We start from the raw sequence: 26,277 nt of genomic DNA, 5'->3' as shown, positions 1-26,277 counted from the left end.
TTTTTGTTTTCATAGGAATCTACGTAATCCCTGCACAAAGGGTCATTTTACAGTACCTGTTTTTCAAGACGGCTGCCATCGAAAGTTCCAGACTTGCGGCTTCGCATGAGATTAGTTCAAACCTCTCGATGATACAAATTTATTTCACGTAGGGTGGTGGGGTTAAGAAGGATATCTGCTTAGATTTGTGCAGCCTCCTCCAATAAACCCACAGAACAGGTTCAGAGCAACAATGACCGAACCGGTGGAGACTCACCCCACCCACCTTCCTCTCCTCCTTCTGTGTGTCTCAGCCTATAAAACACCTCCCCTCCTTTGCGTCTTCCTTCACACACTCACACATAATCCAGTGCTTTGTTTGCTCCTGCAGTTTCCTCTTCCAAACCACGCAAGCTATCGAAAAGTGAATCAAAATGTCCATGGTTCTCGCTTACTGGGACATTCGCGGGGTAAGTTGAGTCATTTTGGGTCGTTGTTTGACTAACCAGCTTGCAGCTCTTCAAGCTGTTATTAATGGCAGACTGGTGGACAGTCACCAGAGCCCGTCAGCTTTCTGTTCACCTTCTACATCACATAAAAAAAAACTGAGTCAGAGTTGAGCTGCACACAACGGTGTGTTTTAATGAGGTGTTTCGAGGTGTTAGCTAGCAGCGAAAATGTTGTGTAACGGCACCCGTCATCTGCGCGCGCGCGTTAGACCCTTATCGGTGACGCTAGTAACGGTTTTATGGTTTGAATTAATTGGACCGTGATCTGCCTTTCCCCTGGGTTATTTATTTGAGTGTTCTGCAGACTGTGGGCGAGGAATGCCCGCGGATTCAAATATTAGACATTTTACTCGCTTGTTATGAAAATCGGGCAGTTTGGTGTGTGATTTATGGGCAGCCAACTCACCTCAAACACCTGGTTCAAGTTCAGGCATATTGTTGGCTTCGACTTCAACATGCTGGTACCCTTATCAAGATTAAAGGTTTGGTCTAGAACCTAGAGGTTCCTAATCTGTGGTATGTGCAGAGAGGGGGCGGGGAAGGTACACAAATACTGAACTCAAGTAATAGAATATTTACTATAGTGATTTTATTTTTCTCAAATACATGTAAGAGTAACTGTAGAAATTATTTAATCCTGCCACATGCATCTCATAGGAAGAATAACCATATGCAAACATGCTGCTGTAGCTATTCTGCTCCATTAAAACATTAAATCTGTAAATGTTGAACAACCCTGGACAGTCATAGGTGCCTCCAGAGCCGGCCCAAGGTATAGGCGAATTAAGCTGCTGCGTGGGGCCGTAAAACCAACAGGAGCATCCCGTTAAACAAGGATTATCTTGAAGAATCTGGAAATTAAGTTAAATTAGTCTTGGAACCAACAATAACTGGTATACCTTTAAACCAGCATTCATAATGCAAGATTAGATAAAACATTATTTTAATAAAATAATATTTTAAAGAATGATTTGCTGAATAAAACCAACCTTCTGGATGACCAATTCTCAACGGTGTTTAATTGGCTGCCTTTATTTATTAAAATTATATTTAAAGAAATATTAAGGATATAGTAAAATAATATTTAAGGAAATATTATTTTAAATAAGAACCACATTTTTCTAGAGAAATGTGTCTTAATGGTGTTTACTTAGTTATCAAGTTTAGAAAAATAATATTTAGGGAAATATTTCCTAGATTGAAACAGACCTTTTTGGGTAAATTATCTTTAGTAGGCAAGCACGTGTTCTTAGCTGTTAGCAGTTGGGGCTAACAAAAGAAGATTATAGCTTATCATCAGAATCAAACAGACCTTTAAAATACCATTAATAAAAGGGTTAAAAGGCATAAACGGTGACGGCGCGTTACGGCCGATCTTCTGTGTTTTATATCACCCTTTAAATAAAGTTTGTCTTAACTTAAAAAAAAAAAAAAACACACAGAACACAAACAGTTTCAACACAACCAAACGTCATAAAACGAAAAATGTTTAGATTAGTTCGTTCTAAACTACTCTCTGCCCAAAACACAACCTCTTACGTGAACCATGTTGAGGAAAAGTTGTCCGGGGCGGGAAGAGGCCTGTTTGTTGCAAAAGCGGGGTTTTTATTGACAGTGACGTCACGGGAAGTCCGCTGTTATTCCCTGTTCCTGGCTCTGCTAGGGGTAGGTTAATGCGACTTTATTTTGAAAGTTCCAGAAAGGTTCTTACTGGCCTTTCATGTTGTACCTATGGCTGGGGTCCCAACACTGGTGTGTCTCTGCTTCAACAACCTTTAATCAATTGTATGGCTATGACCTGTATGACCTAAACCAGAACATCATGGCATCTTGTAAACTATTATTTACACCATTAAACAAGCACTAAAATGACACAAATGTTTTACTTTTTTCCCTTTTAATAATGTTGGGTTGGGAAATTGAGTAATTATGTTCATCTTAGCTAAATTAGCTCTGCTAATGTAGGGTTTTAGTGGAGAAGTGTGTGTTAAAAAGGGTTTCTTGAAGACACTGATTGGCAAGCTAATAAAATTACAGCATATAGAACTGGGTTTCTTTTTCACAAGCTACTGGTTTAATGTGATTAAAACCTACTCAGATGCTGTACTCCATCTTTCTAGCTTTGCCATTGTGACACATTTGATAACCATAAAAAGTAAGAAACGGTTATTTCCAGAGGAAGGCCTGTATATTGTCTAGCCAATAAATATTTTGGGCCAATATTTGTAAGGATTAAAATATCAACCATCAGTGAAAATTACAGTAAATTAAATGTAGATATTGACAATGGAAAAAGTGTCTCCCTAATTTCTGAATGTGTACAGCTTGCCCAGCCCATCCGCCTCCTCCTGGAGTACACCGGCACCAACTACAAGGACAAGTTTTACGTCTGTGGTGAAGGTGATGCATTATTTCAGCTAACAGATTTTTTTTTTAAAAGTCAGTATATAACCAAAAGATTTTAATCAATTGCACAACTGGACATATTTCTCTCTCATAGCTCCAGACTATGACAAAAGCTGCTGGTTTGGTGAGAAAGAAAAGCTTGGAATTGACTTCGCCAATGTAAGCAATCTTTTGCTTTACTTCTACCATAAAGCAGGTTTAAGTGATTTGTTGCTGAAGGTTTTGTGATTAACCCACACCATAGCTGCCCTACCTGGTGGATGGAGACAGGAAGATAACGCAGAGCAATGCCATTATGAGATACATCGCCCGAAAGCACAATATGTGTAAGTACTGGGATCTGTCATAAACAACACATCAACATTTCTCCCAAATTTAACAGTTTTGTACTTGCAAATGTTATCTCTGTGGACTTTGGGGTGATAACAGGCGGAGAGACTGAGGATGAAAAGATCAGGTTGGACGTGATGGAGAACCAGGCCATGGACTTTAGAAATGGCTTTGTAATGCTGTGCTACCTTGACATGGTAAGAAGATGACTTAAAAGTGTATTCACATTACACCTGAGTGTCCACTAAAGCAACCCTCCCCTGCCTGAAATCAGGAGAACAAAAAGCCCGGGTACCTCAAGTCACTGCCAGGTGTGCTGAAGCAGTTCTCTGACTTCCTGGGAGACAGGAAGTGGTTTGCTGGTGATAAGGTAAGTCATCTCATTATATTGGTTATTGTATGTTTCTCAGCAGCTGTAAATACCACACCTCTGACTAATCATATTATGATAAAGTCGTTGAAAATGTCATCTGCTTATTTTTGGATCCAGGAGTTGCTGAATGATGGATCTTATATTGATAATAAATAAAATCTATATTCTGTTTGATCCACCAGTAATTCATTAACTTTGCATCTACTTGTCACTGCTTTGTGGCCACCTCACAGCTCATTAGTTACAGGCTAATATTTTTAAGCATGTTCTCTGTTGATGACCCAGTTGCATATTTGACCAAATTATTGATGTAAGCAGATTTGAAACATGCACTGGAAAAAAACTCATATCTAAACAGTGTGAATCTTACCTTTTGAGGAATTTGAAGTGACAGAATAAATGCATCTGGTTTGTTTGCTTTGAGATTGATTTCAGATGTTGCACAATGAGACCAGCAGGAGGCGGTACAGGCTTTCTCACATACAGGTCCTTCTCAAAATATTAGCATATTGTGATAAAGTTCATTATTTTCCATAATGTCATGATGAAAATTTAACATTCATTTATTTTAGATTCATTGCACACTAACTGAAATATTTCAGGTCTTTTATTTTCTTAATATGGATGATTTTGGCATACAGCTCATGAAAACCCAAAATTCCTATCTCACAAAATTAGCATATTTCATCCGACCAATAAAAGAAAAGTGTTTTTAATACAAAAAACGTCAACCTTCAAATAATCATGTACAGTTATGCACTCAATACTTGGTCGGGAATCCTTTTGCAGAAATGACTGCTTCAATGCGGCGTGGCATGGAGGCAATCAGCCTGTGGCACTGAGGTCTTATGGAGGCACAGGATGCTTCGATAGCGGCCTTTAGCTCATCCAGAGTGTTGGGTCTTGAGTCTCTCAACGTTCTCTTCACAATATCCCACAGATTCTCTATGGGGTTCAGGTCAGGAGAGTTGGCAGGCCAATTGAGCACAGTGATACCATGGTCAGTAAACCATTTACCAGTGGTTTTGGCACTGTGAGCAGGTGCCAGGTCGTGCTGAAAAATGAAATCTTCATCTCCATAAAGCTTTTCAGCAGATGGAAGCATGAAGTGCTCCAAAATCTCCTGATAGCTAGCTGCATTGACCCTGCCCTTGATAAAACACAGTGGACCAACACCAGCAGCTGACACGGCACCCCAGACCATCACTGACTGTGGGTACTTGACACTGGACTTCTGGCATTTTGGCATTTCCTTCTCCCCAGTCTTCCTCCAGACTCTGGCACCTTGATTTCTGAATGACATGCAGAATTTGCTTTCATCCGAAAAAAGTACTTTGGACCACTGAGCAACAGTCCAGTGCTGCTTCTCGGTAGCCCAGGTCAGGCGCTTCTGCCGCTGTTTCTGGTTCAAAAGTGGCTTGACCTGGGGAATGCGGCACCTGTAGCCCATTTCCTGCACACGCCTGTGCACGGTGGCTCTGGATGTTTCTACTCCAGACTCAGTCCACTGCTTCCGCAGGTCCCCCAATGTCTGGAATCGGCCCTTCTCCACAATCTTCCTCAGGGTCCAGTCACCTCTTCTCGTTGTGCAGCGTTTTCTGCCACACTTTTTCCTTCCCACAGACTTCCCACTGAGGTGCCTTGATACAGCACTCTGGGAACAGCCTATTCGTTCAGAAATGTCTTTCTGTGTCTTACCCTCTTGCTTGAGGGTGTCAATAGTGGCCTTCTGGACAGCAGTCAGGTCGGCAGTCTTACCCATGATTGGGGTTTTGAGTGATGAACCAGGCTGGGAGTTTTAAAGGCCTCAGGAATCTTTTGCAGGTGTTTAGAGTTAACTCGTTGATTCAGATTATTAGGTTCATAGCTCGTTTAGAGACCCTTTAATGATATGCTAATTTTGTGAGATAGGAATTTTGGGTTTTCATGAGCTGTATGCCAAAATCATCCGTATTAAGACAATAAAAGACCTGAAATATTTCAGTTAGTGTGCAATGAATCTAAAATATATGTATGTTAAATTTTCATCATGACATTATGGAAAATAATTAACTTTATCACAATATGCTAATATTTTGAGAAGGACCTGTAAGTAAAAGAGTTTCAGAGACAGAAGATGAACAACATTGGACAAACATTTAGTTTTTTGGGTTTTTTTTGGGAATACCTTTTAATATCTCATCATATTTTAGAAACGTATGATCAAGATCATATGCCTTTTTATAGAAAAATGTTCAACAAAATGTTTTGTTTGCTCTCACTAACGTTCTGTTCATCTCTGAAAATCGTAGTTGAAATTAGAATTTTTTTTATTTTAAAATTGCATATTTAACTACTAGTTGGCAACATAACTAATGTTAGGGGGTCTAAATTGCTTTATTTTGTTTTAGAGAAATAGAGTATATTACCACAAGACAGTAATTTAGTCTGGATAAACCACATACTCCCTAAACGTTCAGCTCTACACCTCATAGTTGATTATTTATTTTTTTCTTTACACAATGTAGGGAATGATATGAAAAAACAATAACTTTTATAAATGTGATTATTTGTGAAGCAGATTAAAGGATTTAAGATTTAAAAGAAAACAAATATATACAAATTGTTATTTTTAGCACTTTTTTTTGTTCTGCAGCAACCTGTTTGGGTCCATTTCTGGATATATGAACCCTGACAATCAGAAGTGCAATATCCATTCCAGCTGCAATTATTTGGCAGCAATATATTCATAAGTTAATTTACATCTTGCTGACTTTGCACTTAACCAGAATCACAAACGCTGTCACACAGTTGAAGACTTTTGCACTACACATTATGTGTGGGGGAAGTTGAGACGAAGAGCTCCAAGAAACCCTGGGTTTGTTGAACCCGGGTTTGATAAATCAGTTGCTGCATATTTATTATGAATTCAATTTCTGTATATTACTGAATGCCTGAGTTTACTTTTAGAGATGCATTTAAATACTGTTAATGATTTCCGCTCCCAATAGATCACCTTTGTGGACTTCATCATGTATGAGCTTCTAGATCAACACAGGATGTTTCTTCCTACATGCTTGGATGACTACAAGAACCTCAGAGATCTTATGGATCGTTTTGAGGTGAGAACACTCTACTATCTGATGCTAACAATTGCAAAAAGTGCATAGATGCTCCTACTCTTTTTGGTTTGTGTGATACCATCTTTGGGACATGAGTAAATATGTGGTCAAATATCTGATTGCTTTGTGCTGAAATGATTTTAACACTTATCAGAGCCAGAGGAGCTCCTTTCTTCTCCCCTTGACTTATCACTTATCCCATCATTGTAGGCTCTGGAGAAAATTGCTGCCTACATGAAGTCCGACAGATTCATGAAGACTCCTGTCAACAACAGGATGGCCAAATGGGGAAACAAGAAGGAGTGAAGACTAAACTTGCCTTTGCCTTAGAAATACAAAGTGCTTTCCCCAAGTGCAACTTACTGGAGAAACTTTAATTCAGGAGTAAATTTACCATCTTTGTTTGTAGTTCATTAAGGTTTTGTGTCCTTTAATCAGTCTTTCCAAAGATCAGTCAGTCATTTTCTACCGCTTATTTCATAGTGGGTCACGGAGAAGCTGGTGCCTATCTCCAGCAGTCTATGACCCGTTGTTTTGTAATAGTTTGGATTAAAAAAGCAACTTTATACTGTTGTTTATGAAAATGTGCAAGTGAAAACTTTAATTTCAGTCAAAGCACTTAGTTTTGTAACCCATGTGTTATTGACAGAATAAACAATTTCATTTCAATTTGTTTTTATTTTTAACATCAAACTTTCTACAATAAATCACATGTGATAATCATTCATCAAGAAAAACACAATAACTTATTGCAGCAGAAAGTATTACACTTTATATATTTATATATGTGTGGTTGACTCAAGATATAATTAGAGGCAATAGTGCGGATTGGCTTAATACAAAGGTTAGTAATTAACATGTAGAATTACTACTTCAAATGACTGATTACTATTTTATATGCTATACAAAAAATCAGACCAATCTTTCTGGAAAATAAACATACTGAATTAGATGATGCTGGGACTAGAACTACCATTGAATCGAGATGTTTTAGTATCACAGCTGCTGTCAGTAGCGGCCGTTGTACATTTGTGACGGCTCACTGGAGAGCTGCAGGACAAAAAAAAGGAAGCATTACTGATTGACAGATGTTTTATACATGCCGAGATGTAATCTGATGGAAATAGGGGGTTGTACAAATTGCTTAAAGGTAGCTCATTGTGATAACTAAAGTCAGAGGAAGCAGTAGTTGGTCAACCAGATTTACTCCCTACTAGTTAATAAAGCTTTCCTTGTACTGTCTTGGCTGCTCCTTAAATGTGTAAAATCTAGTTTATTTTAAAACTAAGTATTTGAGACCATAGCAGCTGCAGGGATATTTTCATGTGTAAAGTTTAGCTTATTCATGTCAGACGGCCCTGTTATAAATAAACTACAGTGCTAGCCAAAGTAACTGTAGAACCTGGATTTGTGTTTGGACTGTTTTGATCCTGTGAAGCTTCCTGAGTTATCAGAAATATTAGCTTCATCTAAACCTTCAACTTGTATGTTAGACCCAATCCCAACCAAATTATTTAAGGAAGTGTTCCCTCTGATTACCAGCCCCATTTTAGATATGATTAATCTATCTTTAGTAAATGGATATGTACCACAAGCTTTTAAGTTAGCTGTAATTAAACCTTTACTTAAGAAACCTTCGCTTGATCGAGATGACCTGAAACATTACAGACCTATATCCAATCTTCCATTCTTATCTAAAATTCTTGAGAAAATAGTTGCTAATCAAATATGTGAGCATTTAAACAGCAATGACCTGTTTGAAGAGTTTCAGTCAGGCTTCAGAGCTCATCATAGCACTGAAACAGCTCTGCTGAAAGTCACTAATGATATTCTTATGGCCTCAGATAATGGACTTGTGTCTGTACTGGTTCTGTTAGATCTCAGTGCTGCATTTGATACAGTTGACCATAATATTCTCTTAAAAAGGCTAGAATATGCTGTAGGGATCAGGGGAACAGCGCTAGGCTGGTTTAAATCTTATTTGTCTGACAGATTCCAGTTTGTTCATGTAAATGATAAATCATCTTTAAACTCCAGGGTTAATTGTGGAGTACCACAGGGTTCAGTAGTTGGGCCAATTCTCTTTACTATATATATGCTTCCAATAGGTCAAATTATCAGGCAGCATGGGATATATTTTCACTGTTACGCTGATGATACTCAGCTTTACATATCCATAAATCCTGATGAGCCCAACCAGTTCGATAGACTACAAGCATGTCTTGAAGATATAAAAACTTGGATGACTTTTTGCTTCGAAATTTAGACAAGACAGAAGTTGTCGTCTTTGGACCGGAGTCTTTAAAAAAGAAACTGCTTAGTCAATCACTTAACCTGGATGGCATTAAATTGACCTCCAGTAATAAAGTAAAAAACCTTGGTGTTATTTTTGACCAGGACATGTCATTTAAATCCCATATTAAACAGGTTTCAAGGATTTCCTTCTTTCACCTCCGGAACATTGCCAAAATTAGAAATATCCTATCCAGGAATGACGCTGAAAAACTAGTCCATGCATTTGTTACTTCAAGGCTGGACTATTGTAATTCTTTACTATCAGGATGTCCACAAAATGCAGTTAAAAGCCTTGAGGTGATTCAAAATGCTGCAGCAAGAGTTCTGATGAAAATTAAAAAGAGAGATCATATTTCTCCTATTTTAGCTTCCCTTCATTGGCTCCCTGTTAAATCCAGAATAGAATTTAAAATTCTCCTCCTCAAATATAAAGCCCTTAATGATCCAGCTCCATCATACATCAGAGATCTGATTGTTCCATGTGTTCCTAACAGAGCACTTCGTTCTCAGACTGCAGGTTTACTGGTGGTTCCTAGAGTCTCTAAAAGTAGAATGGGAGGCAGATCCTTTAGTTATCAGGCTCCTCTCTTGTGGAACCAGCTCCCAGTTTTATTCCGTGAGGCAGACACCCTGTCTACTTTTAAGGCTAGGCTTAAAACTTTCCTTTTTGATAAAGCTTATAGTTAGAGTGGCTTAGGTTATCCTGAGCTATCTCTGTGTAGTTATGCTGCTATAGGCTTAGGCTGCTGGAGGACACAATGACCACTTTCACCCTCTTCGCTACATTCTCACACTACTCTCCAATTTTGCATTATTTGCTGTTATTTCAGTTTTTAACTTTATGTACTCTCTCTTTTCTCTTCCTAGAAGCAACACCTGGCCTGACTCTGTGTCTACCTGTGACACCTTTCTGGAGGGGGGCATCATCCAAGCTTCTGCTGGCAACAACTTAATGCTCACCCTCTACCGATGATCCACATGGCCCTGTCTTTCAGTGTTTAACCCTTTCTCTCTCCTAGACATGGCGATTGACTGAGCTTTACTGTAATTAACTCTATGTGCTCTTTTTCAGACTCTAACCTTGAAAACTGGCTCAGAGTTTATCTGTTCTTTCTTTCTAGGTGAAACGACTAAAGGAGCTACATCCATTAACATTTACTTATCCTTCCCATAGAAAGTACTCCTGGATCAGTGCTTCTTTGTTCTCTTTGTGTCTCTGCTCTGTTCTCTAAAACCCCCAGTCGGTCGTGGCAGATGGCCGCTCACACTGAGCCTGGTTCTGCTGGAGGTTTCTTCCTGTTAAAAGGGAGTTTTTCCTCTCCACTGTCGCTACATGCATGCTCAGTATGAGGGATTGCTGCAAAGTCAACGCCAGTCACTGTCCATAGTCTCTACATGCTCATCCAGGAGGAGGGAATGCTGCAAGTCACTGACTGGATGCAAACTGCTGGGTTTCCTTAGACAGAAAAATGTTTTATCCAATTTGAATAAATAACTGAATCTGACTGCAATGGTCAATTGTTAGGACTAATTGGAATGTTAGCATATTGTGATAAAGTTAATTATTTGCCATAATGTCATGATAAAAATTTAACATTCATATATTTTAGATTCATTGCACACTAACTGAAATATTTCAGGTCTTTTATTGTATTAATACGGATGATTTTGGCATACAGCTCATGAAAACCCAAAATTCCTATCTCACAAAATTAGCATATTTCATCCGACCAATAAAAGAAAAGTGTTTTTAATACAAAAAACGTCAACCTTCAAATAATCATGTACAGTTATGCACTCAATACTTGGTCGGGAATCCTTTTGCAGAAATGACTGCTTCAATGCGGCGTGGCATGGAGGCAATCAGCCTGTGGCACTGCTGAGGTCTTATGGAGGCCAAGGATGCTTTGATAGCGGCCTTTAGCTCATCCAGAATGTTGGGTCTTGAGTCTCTCAACGTTCTCTTCACAATATCCCACAGATTCTCTATGGGGTTCAGGTCAGGAGAGTTGGCAGGCCAATTGAGCACAGTGATACCATGGTCAGTAAACCATTTACCAGTGGTTTTGGCACTGTGAGCAGGTGCCAGGTCGTGCTGAAAAATGAAATCTTCATCTCCATAAAGCTTTTCAGCAGATGGAAGCATGAAGTGCTCCAAAATCTCCTGATAGCTAGCTGCATTGACCCTGCCCTTGATAAAACACAGTGGACCAACACCAGCAGCTGACACGGCACCCCAGACCATCACTGACTGTGGGTACTTGACACTGGACTTCTGGCATTTTGGCATTTCCTTCTCCCCAGTCTTCCTCCAGACTCTGGCACCTTGATTTCCGAATGACATGCAGAATTTGCTTTCATCTGAAAAAAGTACTTTGGACCACTGAGCAACAGTCCAGTGCTTCTTCTCTGTAGCCCAGGTCTGGGGAATGCGGCACCTGTAGCCCATTTCCTGCACACACCTGTGCACGGTGGCTCTGGATGTTTCTACTCCAGACTCAGTCCACTGCTTCCGCAGGTCCCCCAAGGTCTGGAATCGGCCCTTCTCCACAATCTTCCTCAGGGTCCGGTCACCTCTTCTCGTTGTGCAGCGTTTTCTGCCACACTTTTTCCTTCCCACAGACTTCCCACTGAGGTGCCTTGATACAGCACTCTGGGAACAGCCTATTCGTTCAGAAATTTCTTTCTGTGTCTTACCCTCTTGCTTGAGGGTGTCAATAGTGGCCTTCTGGACAGCAGTCAGGTCGGCAGTCTTACCCATAATTGGGGTTTTGAGTGATGAACCAGGCTGGGAGTTTTAAAGGCCTCAGGAATCTTTTGCAGGTGTTTAGAGTTAACTCGTTGATTCAGATGATTAGGTTCATAGCTCGTTTAGAGACCCTTTTAATGATATGCTAATTTTGTGAGATAGGAATTTTGGGTTTTCATGAGCTGTATGCCAAAATCATCTGTATTAAGACAATAAAAGACCTGAAATATTTCAGTTAGTGTGCAATGAATCTAAAATATATGAATGTTAAATTTTCATCATGACATTATGGAAAATAATGAACTTCATCACAATATGCTAATATTTTGAGAAGGACCAGTATGTACCTGACTGTTGTGAAGTGCCTTGAGACAACATGTGTTGCGCTATATAAATAACTGAATTGAATTGAATTGAGAATTTGGCATCCTCAGTAAAACATATCTATTGCTGCAGCATAATCTTACTGAACAGTAAAACAAAGTCTGACCTTTAATAGGATACATTGCTTTTAGTGGGGAAACAATTAAAGTTTCATGAGAAATTAAGAATGTGCTTTAGTAGAAATGATTATTTTGTTTGGGTTTTGTGCAGCTGTTCATCTGATTACAAATACAACACAGAACTGTAGAGCTCAGTTACCCTCTGCATCTGCCTTTTATATGTACAGATTTGAACTCAAACTGACCAATCAAAACAGAAGAATGAGTTGGATTTTACTTATCAATGCACCCCAATGTTAAGATTACATTAAAACTGCAATGCTGTTAATTTTCCCTGAATTATTAGAATGAGCTAAAATCAACATTGGCAGCTTAAACATTGGTAACATGGTACAAAACTGCAGTCGCTGCATCTTTAAATGAGGGAACATTACTTACTGCAAGTGATGACTTAACAGATTGAAGCTGGAAGAAAACTTTTCCAGCTTCCTCTGGGCACACAGTCCTGAGATTCTCTTTGGACATTTCCAGAAGCTGTCTTCCAGTCAAGACACCAAGGGAGGAGATTGTGCTGTCCAAGAGAAGTTGGAGAACCCATCATTGCCCATGTATTCTTTGTAAAGCATTCCTTATTTACAGAATAAACATCTTAAAGTTAAAGACTAGTCCTCACAGTCTCAAGAAACCTTTGTACTCAAGCCATGCCTTCACTTCTGCAGGACTGGAGTTGAAGTCGAGAGTAATGGGGCCACGTGAGTCCCACTGGGAAGCAGAGTGAAGAGAATGAGCTCTTACATGTGAAATCTGTTAGTTTTGTATATCAATAGCACCACAGTCCTCTTGGCTCACCCGCTGCTCTGCCATGGAGCCGTCTCTCTCAACTGGCTCCAAAATGTTTGGAGGAACGCTGCCTTCCTCGTTATGGGAGTTTTGAACAAGCCACCATGGCTTTAATTTCTGAACCACCTGTGAAGGAGGAAAACAGATCCTGAAACTTTAAAAAAAATACCCTGATATCCTTATTGCTGTGATTCTCTGCAAGAATAAAAAACAAGCTTGATTAAACAGAGAAATTTAATTGAACTGACTTTTGAAGATTAAAGATTATTAAGTCTGGATTTTGGTTCTTTGCAGTTCCAACAAGGCCAAACTTGTTCGAACTCTCAGGGAAGTGTTTTTTAACAATTTGCTTAATTAGATGATGGGACTAAAAATGTTCCAGATCCAAGAGACTTTGAGACAACACTGGGGATTTATGGAAGAAAATGATGAGGAAAATTATGCATTATTCACAAAGTAATGGTGTTTTTTTCTCAACAATGGCTTTCCTCTTGCTACTCTACCAAATTAGTCAGACCGCACTGTCGACATATCCTCCCACCTAAGCTGTTGATCTCTACAGCTCCTCCACAAATGGCCTCTTGAGAGGTGAATACAAATTCTCTCGCTAGGTATACTTTTTCATCAAGTTAGTCTTCTTACCCGAACCACCTCTCCCTGCATGACGGTCAGCTCCTGGTTGTTCCTTGCCGAAAAGCTGTACATGACACGCATGTAGAGCGGTGGCTCGCTCGGGCTGGAACCGGGACAGACAACACATTTTGTTCAAGTATTACATAATAATTGAGAAGAACTCAATGAGAGAAATGAGGAAATGTTAGCTGCGTGCGACCCTGCAGATGTTGTTGATAAAACTCACTGTTGATGGGGTGAGCTCATTCGACCATTAGACACGGGCTGTAAAAGGCACAAGGTACATCATGATAAGAACCATATCGACTGTTTCCTCAGACGAAACATGTTTACCTGGTGCTTTGTAGAACAGCAGGATAACAGATGCTGATTGTCAAAGCTAATTTTTTTTAGAGGTAATAATTTCAACTACTGTCAACTTAAAGGTTTGCACTCTTATCTGTCATATACAGGTACATACAGAACTTAATGTGTTGTGTTAACAGGTGAATAACGTCTTCTAAAGCACAACATATTCAACCTCGTCAGCCTGCCGAAGCACAGCCCTGGGTGAGTGATTCTGGCCGTGGCTCATTTCTCCTCCAGGTCCGCCAGGTGGAAATCGCTGGCTTCTGTTCAACGGACGGTTCCGAGGAAGTTCAGGAGGTTGGTGAACGGGTGCAGGAGGCTGCCAGCCGTCATAAAACACAGGGATGTAAGGTCTGACATCATCATCCGGCCAGGCAGACCTGGGAGCAAGAAGAAGGGTAGCTTCAAATTAGTTCAAGAAAATCAAACTGTTTTTTTGTTTCCAGATGTGTCAGCATTCCTGCAGAAAAGTAAAACGATGTATTTTTTTGAATGGATTTGTCTTTTTTGTCAGGCGAGCCTTTCTCAAGAAAGTTTAAGAAATTATTTGACATGGTTACTGTTGATGCTAAAAAAGGCAAAGCTAGAAGCTGGATAGCTTATATTTATGTTTATAGATAAATATTGGTATTTCAAGGGTTTAATAGACAAATTTGTTGTACTCTGACATGACCAAAAATAAAGCCTTTTTGCCTACATGCAAACTACCACAATGCTGTGGAAAAGGTATTTGCCCCCACACAGATTTCAACTGTTTTTACTTTTGTTTTTTGTGACATTTATTTCAGATTAAACAAATTGAATTAATAGACTAAGATAACCGAAGTAAATACAAAAAACTATTTTTAAATTATATGATTTATTAGGGAAAAAAACCTATCCAATTCAATTTCACTTGAGACACCCACGCCAGATTACAGCTAGACCTGTAGAATCAAGAAATCACTGGACTAGAACCTGTCTGACAACATGAAGTTGGCTAAAAGATCTCAAACATAAAGGCATCATCTCTTGATCTAAAGAAATTCAAGAACAGATGAGAGCTTAAACAAAGGCACTGAGATCTATGTGTCTAGACAGGGTAACTAAGCCATTTGTAAGGCTTTGGGACTCCCGTGTATCCCAGTGAGATCCTTGGTCCACAAATGGAGAGAACAAATCAAGGACTCATCCAGAACCCATGTTGTTCTGGGTTTTTTTAAACCCAGAACAACATTTAATAGAGCTCTGCAGGCCTCACCTGCCTCATTTAAGGGCAGTACTCGTGATTCAACAATAGGAACGAGACTGAACAAAATGACAAAAATTCCTCCACAGCGAAGTCAAAAAACTCTTGCCAGCTACTGCAAAAACTTGATGGCAGTAGTTCTGGGCAAGGATGGTATCACTAGTTATTACATTTACAGGGTAGTTATATTTTAACAGGTCAGTTTGAGTAACTTTTTTGACCTGAGTACTTTTCTATTCACTCATGTTATTTTTGTGTCATAGTAAAATTTGATTGATTATCTAAAATATTTTAAGTGTGACAAAAAAGCAAAACCAGAAAAGATCTAAAGGGTGAAATATTTTTCACAGCAATTTATGTGTAGCAGACAATCAACACCAAACATCACGCTAAACACACTAACCCCAAGGTGAAACATGTGGGTGGCAGCATCATGCTGTGAGATGCTTTTCTTAAGCACAGACAGGAAAGCTAGACAGAGCTAAATTCAGGACAATCCTGGAGGAAAACCTGTTAGAAGCTGCAACAAATCTGAGACAGGGGCAGAGGTCCACCTTCCAGCAGGGCAACAACCTTAGACGTATAGCCAGAGCAATGCAGTATATTCATCATGTGTTACAGTAGTCCAGTCAAAGTCCAGACATAAATTTGATTTAGAATTTGTAACATTTTGTTACAAGATTTATGTTCACAGAGGGTCTCCTAATCTAACTGTGCATGAGCTTCTTTACAAAGAATTATGGCTAAAAAGTTTGTAGATTTGCAAACTGACAAAGACTTGCAGATGTAACCTCAGCAAAATAAGATACTACAAAAAAAAACACCTTTTTTTCCTTGAACTTTATAATAATGTGCTGCTTTGTATTGGTCTATCACATAAAACCAAAATAAAATACATAGAAACTTGTGTTTGTAACACCAGAAACTATAAAAGAGATCAAGGATCATGAATGAATGTTTTTACTACATTCACTTAAATTAGATATGAATTTTCTAACATAAGAGCCTAAAAGAAGCTGTTGATAGGAGAGACCTCTAGTTCAATGACCTAAAACAACAAATCCACTGATATTATTGATTAGTTTTATTTTTCCAGTAGTGACTCATGCTATAACACGCCTTTCTGCCATTTTTCCTCATGTTAGAGAATCAACTAAAACTCTGACCTGTGTTTATATGGTGCTGGATGCCTACGCCCAAGTGCTGGGCGTGGCAGGTCAAGAACTTGCGTGAGTGGGTTTTATCTGGGGAGCTTTTACGGGCTTTCTGAAATTAAAAAGAACCAGATCCCTGTAAAAGCTGGTCTACCTGGGGATGGCCCAGCAATCTCCCAGAGTCCCCCATAAGCGTTTCTCATCTGGGACCACCGTGTCATTGAGCAGCTTCACTGCCTCCAGAGTCAGCAGGGGAGAGATGATTGTCTGAGGCAGATCAAGGGGATATAGAGGAACTGTCTGTGGAAAAATTAAACAAGTACTGTCACAACTGAGACAGAGAAATATGAGCCAAACAGTGGAAATAAATGGAGTGTTAAGAGCTTACATTGCCCAGACAGGTGAAGAGGAAATGCACATACTCATCAGCGCTGGGGTTGGTCAGAAATCCATTCAGCTGGCCCTGTAATGTTGAGAAAAGTTTTGTTTTTCAACTGCAGTTACAGATTACTGCTCAGCCAATCTCTTTCTGAATCATCTGCGAAATGTAGGGAACGAACTAGTATTTACCAGCAGATTGAATCCATATTTAACTTTTTGAAGATATGAGCTATAATCATCCCAGTGTGGCAGATTGGTCATTGATGGTGCTGCAGAAACACAGTCACATCATAAACCTGTCTAAGTCCAAGCATCTTCTGATCAGCACCTGATCTCTGAGAAATGTTACCTTTTTGTTTTTTCTTCTTAGAGGCCTTCTTCTTGTTCTTGCCTTCATTCGCCGGAGATGTATTTGCAGCTTGTACTACTCTGTCCACGAAGATCTCCACATCATTTAAAACGTGGTTAAAAATTTCCTGAGGAAAGGAATAAAAACATAAATTGAAGCAACAGAAGCACAAAGCTAGGTAATCTTTGCCTTGGGAACACAGAGACAACTTCAGAATTTATAGTGATAATTTTGAACAAAGTGATGCATGTGAGGAGAGTTGTTGCAGCACTCACCGTGCTCCTGTCTATCTCTGCGCCCTGAAAGGGCATTTCTGAATCATGAAGATCTGAATAATTTGACATTTCTTCTTCGGGAGAATAGGGACGTGGGTCAGGCATAAAATCTAAATGGAAATAAAGTGAAAAATTAAAGAGAACAGTGACAGTCATTTGAGTTTGTTGCTTGGTATGTAATGACCTAAAACATTTCTTAGAGGAGATTTGAAAAAAATATAGATAAGGTAATTTGATTAGAGTTTCTCCTTATTGTTGACTTACAGTTCTGACCTAAAGTATTTATTAGACCGTGAACCCTTTCACATATTATCATGTTATAATAACAACCTTCAATGTACTTCACTGGGATTTTATGTCTTAAACCAACACTATGTACCAGATAAGTATGAAATTAAAGGAAAAAGCTGTTTTCTAAAATGGTGTACAAATAAAAATCTGAAAAATGTGCCATATTTATGTATTCAGGCCTCTGGACTCATTACTCTGTTGAACCCACTTTCACTGCAGTTACAGCTGGCAGTCTGTTAGGGTCTGTCTCTACAAGTGCCAAACATTCATTCCTTCATCTTCTATACGCTTATTCCATAGTGTGTCACTGGGGGGCTGGTGCAGATCTCCAGCAGTCTACGGGCAGCAGTTTCAAACATTTAGACGCTAAATATTGTTGCCCATGTTTCTTTCCAAAACAGTTCAAGACTGGATGGAAAGGATCTGTATAGATCCTTTTTTTTTTTCAAGTCTTGCCATAGATTGTTAATTCAACTTAGGTATGGACTTTGACTGGGACATTCTAATGTAAAGACAATGCTTTAATCTAGCCCATGTCATTGTATCTCTGGCTTTATGTTTAGGTTTGGTGAACCTCTACCCCAAGTCTGAACTTTTTTGCAGCCTTTAAAAGCTTTTCTTTCAGGATTATTCTGTATTTGGCTCCATCCATCTTTCTATCATCTCCCAGTTTCCCTGCCAATGAAAAGCATGTCCACAGCATGATGCAGCCATCACCATGTTTCAGAGTTCAGGGGGATGTGGTGAGCTTTCTGCCTCACAAAGCAGTTTCCTGTTAACCCAAAATATTAACTTGGTCTTATCTGACCAGCAAACCTTCTTCCACAAGGTTATGGTGTCCCCAACATGGTTTGTGTCAAATTTCAAAGAGGACTTTTTCTGGTTTTCAGTCCATAACAGATTCCTTCTTGCTGTTTTTTCTGTAAATGCCTGATTTGTGTAATGTATGACTAATGGTTAACCGCTTCTCTAACCTGAGCCGTGGATCTCTGCAGCTCATCCACTGTTACCATGGGCCTCTTGGTTGCTTTTCTAGATAATGCTTTCTTTTAACAGTGCTCTGTGAGATCAAAGCTTGTGACATTGTCTTATAAGCCAAAAATGCTTCAAACCTCTCCACAACTTTACCCATGATCGGCTTGCTGTGTTTCTCCGTGTGGCTTTTTGTTCTCTGATGTTCTTTAAAAACAAAACATTTACTATATTTAATATTATGACTCCTGAAAGCAACTCGTTGGACTGGACTTTATTTAGGGGAATCTAAATAGAGGGGTTTAATTCAAATACATGTCACAAAAACTAAGTGTTTAAAAATTCAAGGGCTATGAATCCTTCTGCAGGGCACTGTATATACCGGTACATTATTTTACCCACTTGCTTTGAGCGTACCTGGCTGTTGGTTGTTCCACTGTGGGGCCACATAGTCCGGGGGGGGCAGGTTCCTCTCCTGCTGCATAGGACGGAGCCCATTCTGCCGGAAGCTTCCTGAGTTCTGCCGACTAAGGATATTTTCAAGATTATTTCTTAACAACATTAACACAAAGATGTCACTGCTTGTCTTCTACCTTTGTAATTCATATTTTTGAGCCATGTACCTGATGTCAGGTGTCACTCTGCGTGGGTTCATGTCATTGCCGCCTCTCTGCAGTGCCTTGTCCAGATCAGCTTTAATGTTCTCTGCCTGATAAAACAACAAGACCTGGCTTTAATCATACCCCAACAGAATGTACAGATAATGGCAGCATATTTTTTGTTTTTCTTTCGAGTGTCCAGAAGCTCAAAGTAAAGGGTTGTTGTGAAATGCAAACCTCACCCCAGTCTCCTCACACTGGAACATGAAGACCTGGGGGACACGCTTGCTGGGGTCCTGCACAGTTACTGTCAGCAGAGAGTCGTAGGCGCAGCTGTCCAGCACTGCACGGGTTTCCATGATGCTCATCAGAGGCATTGAATCCAACTCTGCCTATATGATCCGAATGAGTCGCTACAAATTAATCAACTGGTGTATACAGAGCCTTGTCAAAAATCATTTGTTAGAAAATGGGAGGAAAAATGTTTTTATGAACTTTTAAAACTATCATATTTTGCTTATCAAACAGTTTCAGAAATATTGGATTGAATATTAAGACACAGTAAACAGACAGCTTAACTGAACAAGGTGAAAAAGTGGCAATTTTATCTGTGGGCGATATGGCTTTTTGCCCAGGGCGTCACACAGAGGAACCCCACAAGACGAGCTTCATAGTAAAAGCATTGCCTTTTGTTTATGTGCATGTCCTGTCAATGATAATGAGCTCCCTCATTTAGTGTGCACAGAGTCAGCGCTATGGCTTTACACCATAGGAGGCGGATGATGCTGAATTTGGTATCTGAACATTTTATTGTTTGCTTCTAAATTAAAAAGATTTCTTTAATTGTTTTTTTTTTTAAAGAAGAACAGACTGCATTTGGCAATTAGAGATTTAGGAAACCTTAATTTGCGAAAACAACAAAAAGGGGAAGTCCAGGAGGAAATCCCAGATATCCTGCTCCCCGGGCGACATCCTCCAGCTCATTCTAGGGGACCATGAGGCGCTCTTAGGGCAAGTTCTGGGTGTAACCAGGGTCTCCTCCCAGTGGGACGTGCCCGAGAAACCTTCCAAAGGGAGGCGCTCAGGAGACCTGCTAATTAAATGCCAGAACCACCTCAGCTAACTCCTTTCAATGAGGAGAAGCAGTGGCTCTACCTTGAGCTCTCCCCATTAAATTTGAATCTATTTTTGTCCTCTCTAGCTCTTGATAATGTTGCTGCAATGACTATGTGTACATCTTTGTAAAATTTCCAACTCCATCCCTTAAAACAAATTAAAAACAGAGAAAATAAAATTATGTTCCATTAAATCAGGGTATGCCACTAAGCCTAGACAGTTAGTTTGTTGACACTTAACAAAGCCATGTTCTTTGCTAAACTTCAAACTAACCTTACAGCATTGTGGCTATGGTAATAAAAAGCCAAACTTAACTTTATTCTATCAAACCTTATCAATACAGACTTTATGATCTTGTATCTAAAATGTTTAGGTTTAAAATCTTTTTTGACCCTTAATATTTCTCTGGCCTTGTTTTGCTTGAGGTAAAGTAGACAACTCGATCATTTCTTATTAACTGTGTACCATATATCTTTATTGTTGTTGTGATTAAAACACAGCTTTCAAGAGTATTCAATAATTTTCTTCACACTCTTATTCCTTGCAGGTTCTTTGGAGGGCTGCTGCCTATCTACAGAGGTCAATGTTCGAGGAGCGAGGCACACCCAACAGGTCGCCAATGCATTACAAGGCAACACAGACACATGGCCGTCCATACATATTTACATGTAAGGACAATTTAGAGTGACCATTTAGCCTAACATGCATGTTTCTGCACTGGGGGTGAAACCTCAATTACAAAAAACCAACACATGCACAAGGAAAACATGCAAACTCCACACACACAGAAAGGCCCTGCTCACGATTTGAACCCAGGACCTTTTTGCTTCTAATTGGAAAAATATAAACAACTTCCTTTGTAACTATACAATTCTTACAACATTTTTCTTAAAACAACCAAATGCTAACTTGATTGGTTATTGTTTATATTTACCTTGTCTTAATTGAAAAACTGTCTGAGCTGAAGATACAAACAACTTCCAAATGCTTCCACCAGATTAATTAGATTCAGTTGCACTGCGTTCTAGACTAGACCCATTTTGGGTCCCCTACAGATGCGTCCTTTGTGCAAAATCCTTCATCAGAAACATGAATTACATTTATTTGTTTTTATTTTGTCTTGTATGTGGGTTCTGTCTCCATGGAAAAGTTGTATTGTCATCTGGTCTTTGTTATATGTTTGTAGCTGTTTCCATTTTTCACTAAACAGTATAACACTTTCTGTTGTTTTCAGATTTTCATATGGTTGGCGACATTTTGTCGGATTTTGGGTAAAATTGTTGGGAGATCCACTTCTGAGAATAGTGGCAACTGTCTTAAATGTAAACCACGTATGAACAATCCTTCTCAAGGTAGAATGATGAACCTCGGATTGTTTGGAAATAGCCGTATAACCCTTAACACACAGGCAGCAACAACTGGTTTTCTAAGGTATTTGCTGATTTATTTCCCCAGCAAACTCACAAAAGTCCTGCTGTAATAGAACTGGTCAAACTTGGTGCTGATTAGTTAATCTGATTAGCAGCAACTGGCTTCTAACTTTACTTCTTTAAACTGGTGGGATTACCGTTTGTCTACTTTGTTTTTCCCAGGACTGTGCCAACAAAAATTAAAACATCATCTACGACTCTACAATTGCTTTGCTGTTCCTTTAGATCAGACTCTTAATTCCAGATTCTGTAGCTTCACAGTCTTGACTCAGTAGTGAGTCAGTAGTGTGCCTCCACCTTCTTTCTGAACCAAACCCTGCCTATGTTTTTTTTAAATAAATTTCCAGTCAAACGTTTTACCAAGTCAATGTACAGAAGAGTCTTAATCTTATCAGACTATTGATTTTTTTTAAAGGTCTTACTGAAAGCTAATAACTGTGGAACAGTCGCATTTAGGCCATGTCTCAAGAGTCACTTTTACTTCTAAAACATTCATCCATTTCTGTTTTCCAAAGTATTTAATTTATTATTAATCTGCCGATCACTACCAACCTTGGTCTCAATGTCACAGAGCAGAAGATAGGCTCCCTTTATCTCTAAGATCATCTCTTGAGGCCACAGTCGACCTTTGCCATCCAGCCGCTTGAGCTTAGCCACACAGTCGTCTTCTGTCTTCACATCGTGACCATCCAGCTCACAGGTGAACAGATGCTGTGGAGAGGAGAGGAGTTTTATAAAGAGGAGTTAGGACTAAGACTGTGCTAAGGAGCATGTCCCAACGCAGGAGCAGATTTCCTACCTCCGCTCTGACTTGAAAGCTCTCTGGATTTCTGTTAAGCGACTCGGTATATTCCTTTCTCTGCACTGATGAAAATAATGCCTAAATATAATGTTTTTACCAAGAACATCATTGTACACATTTAAAGAGGATGTGTGTGTTTATTTCTGGACATACTGTATATGAATCTTCCACTGGGTCTCGACATGCTGTTTCTATGCAGCAGCGATTCTTTGGGCTCATCTTGTTGAAAAGCTCGCCTCTGAGGGAAGTCATCCGGAGAGAAACCCCTTAACAGGAAGTAGACACAAAAAAATGAAATAATGTTTTGAAATCAGCATAACATGCCAATTAAAAAAATCGTATTAATATTCAATATCGTAACATACAAACAAGCACTGATAGTTTCTTTATTTTACTTCCAAGGAGCCAGACATTTTTCAACTAAGCTATCTTTACCAAAGTTTGCATTGTTCTATTTGGACTTTTTCACTTATTTTCTGTCTAGTTCTTGTACGTTACCCTTACAACATACTCTGCAGTTGGATAAAATCTGAGGAGAGTAGGAATGTGAAGGAAAGACATGTTTCCAACCCTAATACACCATTTACAGCCAATTAACAGTGTCTCAAAGTCATATCCTTAAGAAATGGAGATAAATCCAGCAAACACCAGACACAGAGCTTAGTTTTTTCCATCAAGCATCTGCTGTGTAACACGTTTTTCATTTTGTAGATTAAGCTGAACAAATTGAGACAATAAATTTCTGTGTGACAGACTGCAAACTAAAAAACAAGGAGCCCTTATATATCTGAATGATGCCTAGGTCTGACAAAAGTGGCTTAACAAACAAAAACATTTCTCTGAAAGTGGTCAAGACTGGACATCCAAAGTCCAAAGAACATGTCAGATTTTCATCAAGCCTGAATAAATATTGGTTGAGAATAACTGGCATCTCTTAGCAAGGGTGAGGACTTAAGTGTTGGAAAGCTTATAAGAGGGCCTTAGTGAATTCAAACATGACTGCTAGTTAAACATACCTTGGGGAGTAGGAGAAAGGTCGTTGTGGGCCGTTTCTAAGCATTATGGATCTACTGTGGCTCAGATTTCAGGATGGCAGGGCTAACTGGGAATTGACTCCAACCAGCGTAAAAAGGATCTCTGTCAGGACAACAAAATGCTCAGATTAAAACTTCTCAGGCTCTAGAGAACAAATTGTAATTGGCCACATGATCCCCCATGGGTACAGGTAGCTGGTTTTACCACTTACTTTAGCAAACGGTATCCTTCAGGGGTCAGTCTGAAGCCCTCCCCCCCAACTATCCTCTAGATCACTATTTTTGACAGTATTGTTTTTTTTTTTTTTTAATAACTGCAATTCTATTTGACAACTCTTATGTTCATATCTTAGATTCAAATGTTGGCGAAAAAGTTCACTGTTTTTTTTTATCCACCTTGTCTTTTGTTGCTGCTACATTTCTGTCTCTACTAGATTATAATACTGTGATTTTAATACATATTATTTGCATCGTCTCAAAGAAAACATGCCTTGTTTACCTTTTGTGAAAGAGCTTTTAGATTCATTGCCAATTTGTAAAAGGCTTACAAACCATCGATTGTTGAATGCCTGTGTTGGATGGTCTGACTTATCCACTTGCAGACTGAAGCATAGGTATATTTTTAATATACAAGACTACAGTTAAACCCAAAAATATGTGTACCAAATTTAGGATTAAAATTTTTTTGTTTGTTTTTTTTATTTTAATAAATGTCAAAAAGTATTTATGCTCTTCTTATAATGGAAAAGTCTGAGGTTGGAAGGCCTCCTTGCCATCACACTTACCTTTAGCTCCCTCCACAGATTCTTTATCAGATTCACTGACTGGACCGCTTGTAATATTCCTTTCAGTCAGAGAAAAACTTAGTTAAAATAAAAGATCACTTTAAATGTAAATCTGCGAGTGGTATGAATAATTTCAGTCTGAGCTGTATTGTGGACCAGCTGCCCTCATATCTCCAGATCTATATTGAGGTAAAACATTCAGAAGATTACAGCCTTCAGTCCCAGGATGTTCTTTCGCAGTTTATACCAAAGGTTCAGGTCTTTCTGTCAGCAGACCTGATACGGTCTCCTGCAACATTTTTAAAAGTTTTCTCATTAAAAGTAGAATCATCTGGCTGTAGATGCATCCCTTTTTTGATTTATATAAAAACGCTAATTATGTATGTGTTCATTAGGGTTTGATTGTGGTGATTTGTCCAGTTTTAAGCTGTAGGTCTGTCTTTTCCAGGACATTCTTGAAAGAGATTATTGATCTGAATTTGTTTTGTTCTGGTTTTTTCAAAGGTTGAATTTTTTTTGCACGGTGGTTTTACAGGTGTGATTAGTTTTGCATTACTGCTTTTATCTTCCTAAGCTTTGCGAACTGCTATGCAAACCTGTTTATCTTTGTATCTTTTTTACATATCAGATTGAGGTGTTATTTCAAAGCTATTTTACACTTTGACTTGATAATTCGCTTAACGTTGTTTTTTGAAGGATTAAGGATTTTTGTGGATTTGTCATTTCTTTAAATTACACAAGTTTTATTGCTGCAAAACTATTTTCATAATCTACACTCATCTATGGTTTGAAACAGATAAATGTTTGTAGTTGGCATGCTCAGTCAATTTCCACATTCATAAAAATACAACAGCTTCTGATTTTGATATTTACTGTAGTTAAATCAGCGGTTTGATGTTTCTCATTTTAAAACGCTGCTGTAGTTTAAATAAAGACCCTTTTTATATTTGCCAACATGAGCCTCTTTAGCAAAGATCTACCAGTGTTTACTTTCTACTTCTGCTAGAACAGAACATTATTGTCCAATAATGACCATGTTAAGCTAAAAGGCAGCATGAAAATGAAATCCAGAGGTGGTTGACACTAAAAGGGCAATGCCAAGTTAATAAGTTACAGGATCTGTGATAAATTCAGGGTTTAAATTAACAAAAAGGTTGAATAATGATCAAACTATGCTCAAGACTTTATCCCATGACTGCAAAGACCAACAGCAGTGGGTTTGCTTTGAGATTGTTTTGAGCCAAGGTTTTTGCCTTAAGGCAAAAATGTAAATTTAGAGCTTTTTATCAGAACATTTGACCAAAAAAAAAAAAAACTAAATCAAGCCCAGTATCCTAACTATCAATTCAACACATAGCCCCTGGACCTAATGTAAGATACAAAATGACTTTTCCTGATAATGCAAAAGCAAACACATTTTCAATCTCAGTAACAGGAAGCAATAGTGCCACCAGTAAAGGTTATACTCGTCCCCCTATTACACCTACTTACTGTAAAACTTGGCAGACTTTCTCCATCCAGTCCTCACCTTTGACTATCAGCTCCGCTCTGGAGTCATCGCTCCGTTCTTTTCAAAATTCTATTCCTCCGACTCGTCTCATGGCAGAAAACATCTTAAGACGATCAGGGAAGTCAGAACATTTTTCATGACTTCCGCCTAAATGCTCAAGGATCAAAGTGCAATGTTCTTACAGGAGTGACAGATTGAGAGCGGCAGCCTGACTTGTCATCTTAAGGGCAGATACGCTGTGACTCATTATGGTTCCAAAGGGTAGGCGCAGCTTTATATAGCGGTCTTCAGATATAAAGGCTTGCCAAGTTCTCCATTTATGCAATAATGCAGCTCAAGAATGTT

The 26,277-nt window shown here is 39.0% G+C and overlaps 2 protein-coding genes across 3 annotated transcripts; one reads left to right on the top strand and one right to left on the bottom strand.

The window, feature by feature from the left end:
• The first annotated feature begins 291 nt into the window (after positions 1-291).
• Positions 292-7,367, top strand: LOC124866800 (glutathione S-transferase Mu 3-like). The gene is made up of 8 exons (XM_047362750.1): positions 292-449; positions 2,813-2,888; positions 2,989-3,053; positions 3,139-3,220; positions 3,324-3,421; positions 3,499-3,594; positions 6,588-6,698; positions 6,909-7,367. The coding sequence occupies exons 1-8, from the start codon at positions 414-416 to the stop codon at positions 7,002-7,004; spliced, it is 660 nt and encodes a 219-aa protein (XP_047218706.1). The 5' UTR covers positions 292-413; the 3' UTR covers positions 7,005-7,367.
• Positions 7,357-26,125, bottom strand: eps8l3b (EPS8-like 3b). 2 transcript variants are annotated; one of them, XM_047362722.1, is made up of 20 exons: positions 25,914-26,125; positions 23,620-23,740; positions 22,757-22,869; positions 22,601-22,665; positions 22,354-22,512; positions 19,498-19,647; positions 19,280-19,365; positions 19,074-19,183; positions 17,394-17,503; positions 17,119-17,245; positions 16,959-17,038; positions 16,777-16,851; positions 16,543-16,688; positions 14,179-14,386; positions 13,885-13,922; positions 13,668-13,761; positions 13,035-13,151; positions 12,859-12,947; positions 12,624-12,756; positions 7,357-7,748 (listed from the first exon to the last, which is right to left on the bottom strand). In XM_047362722.1, exons 2-20 carry the CDS (start codon positions 23,661-23,663, stop codon positions 7,707-7,709), a joined length of 1,986 nt encoding a protein of 661 aa, XP_047218678.1. In that variant the 5' UTR covers positions 23,664-23,740; positions 25,914-26,125; the 3' UTR covers positions 7,357-7,706. The 2 variants fall into 2 exon arrangements, with proteins under 2 accessions (XP_047218678.1, XP_047218688.1); XM_047362732.1 differs by having other exon boundaries at positions 25,951-26,125.
• Positions 26,126-26,277: the final 152 nt, after the last annotated feature.

Source organism: Girardinichthys multiradiatus, chromosome 1 (assembly GCF_021462225.1).
Source record: "Girardinichthys multiradiatus isolate DD_20200921_A chromosome 1, DD_fGirMul_XY1, whole genome shotgun sequence".
Classification (NCBI taxonomy): domain Eukaryota; kingdom Metazoa; phylum Chordata; class Actinopteri; order Cyprinodontiformes; family Goodeidae; genus Girardinichthys; species Girardinichthys multiradiatus.
This window is presented reverse-complemented; position numbering and strand designations above follow the sequence as displayed.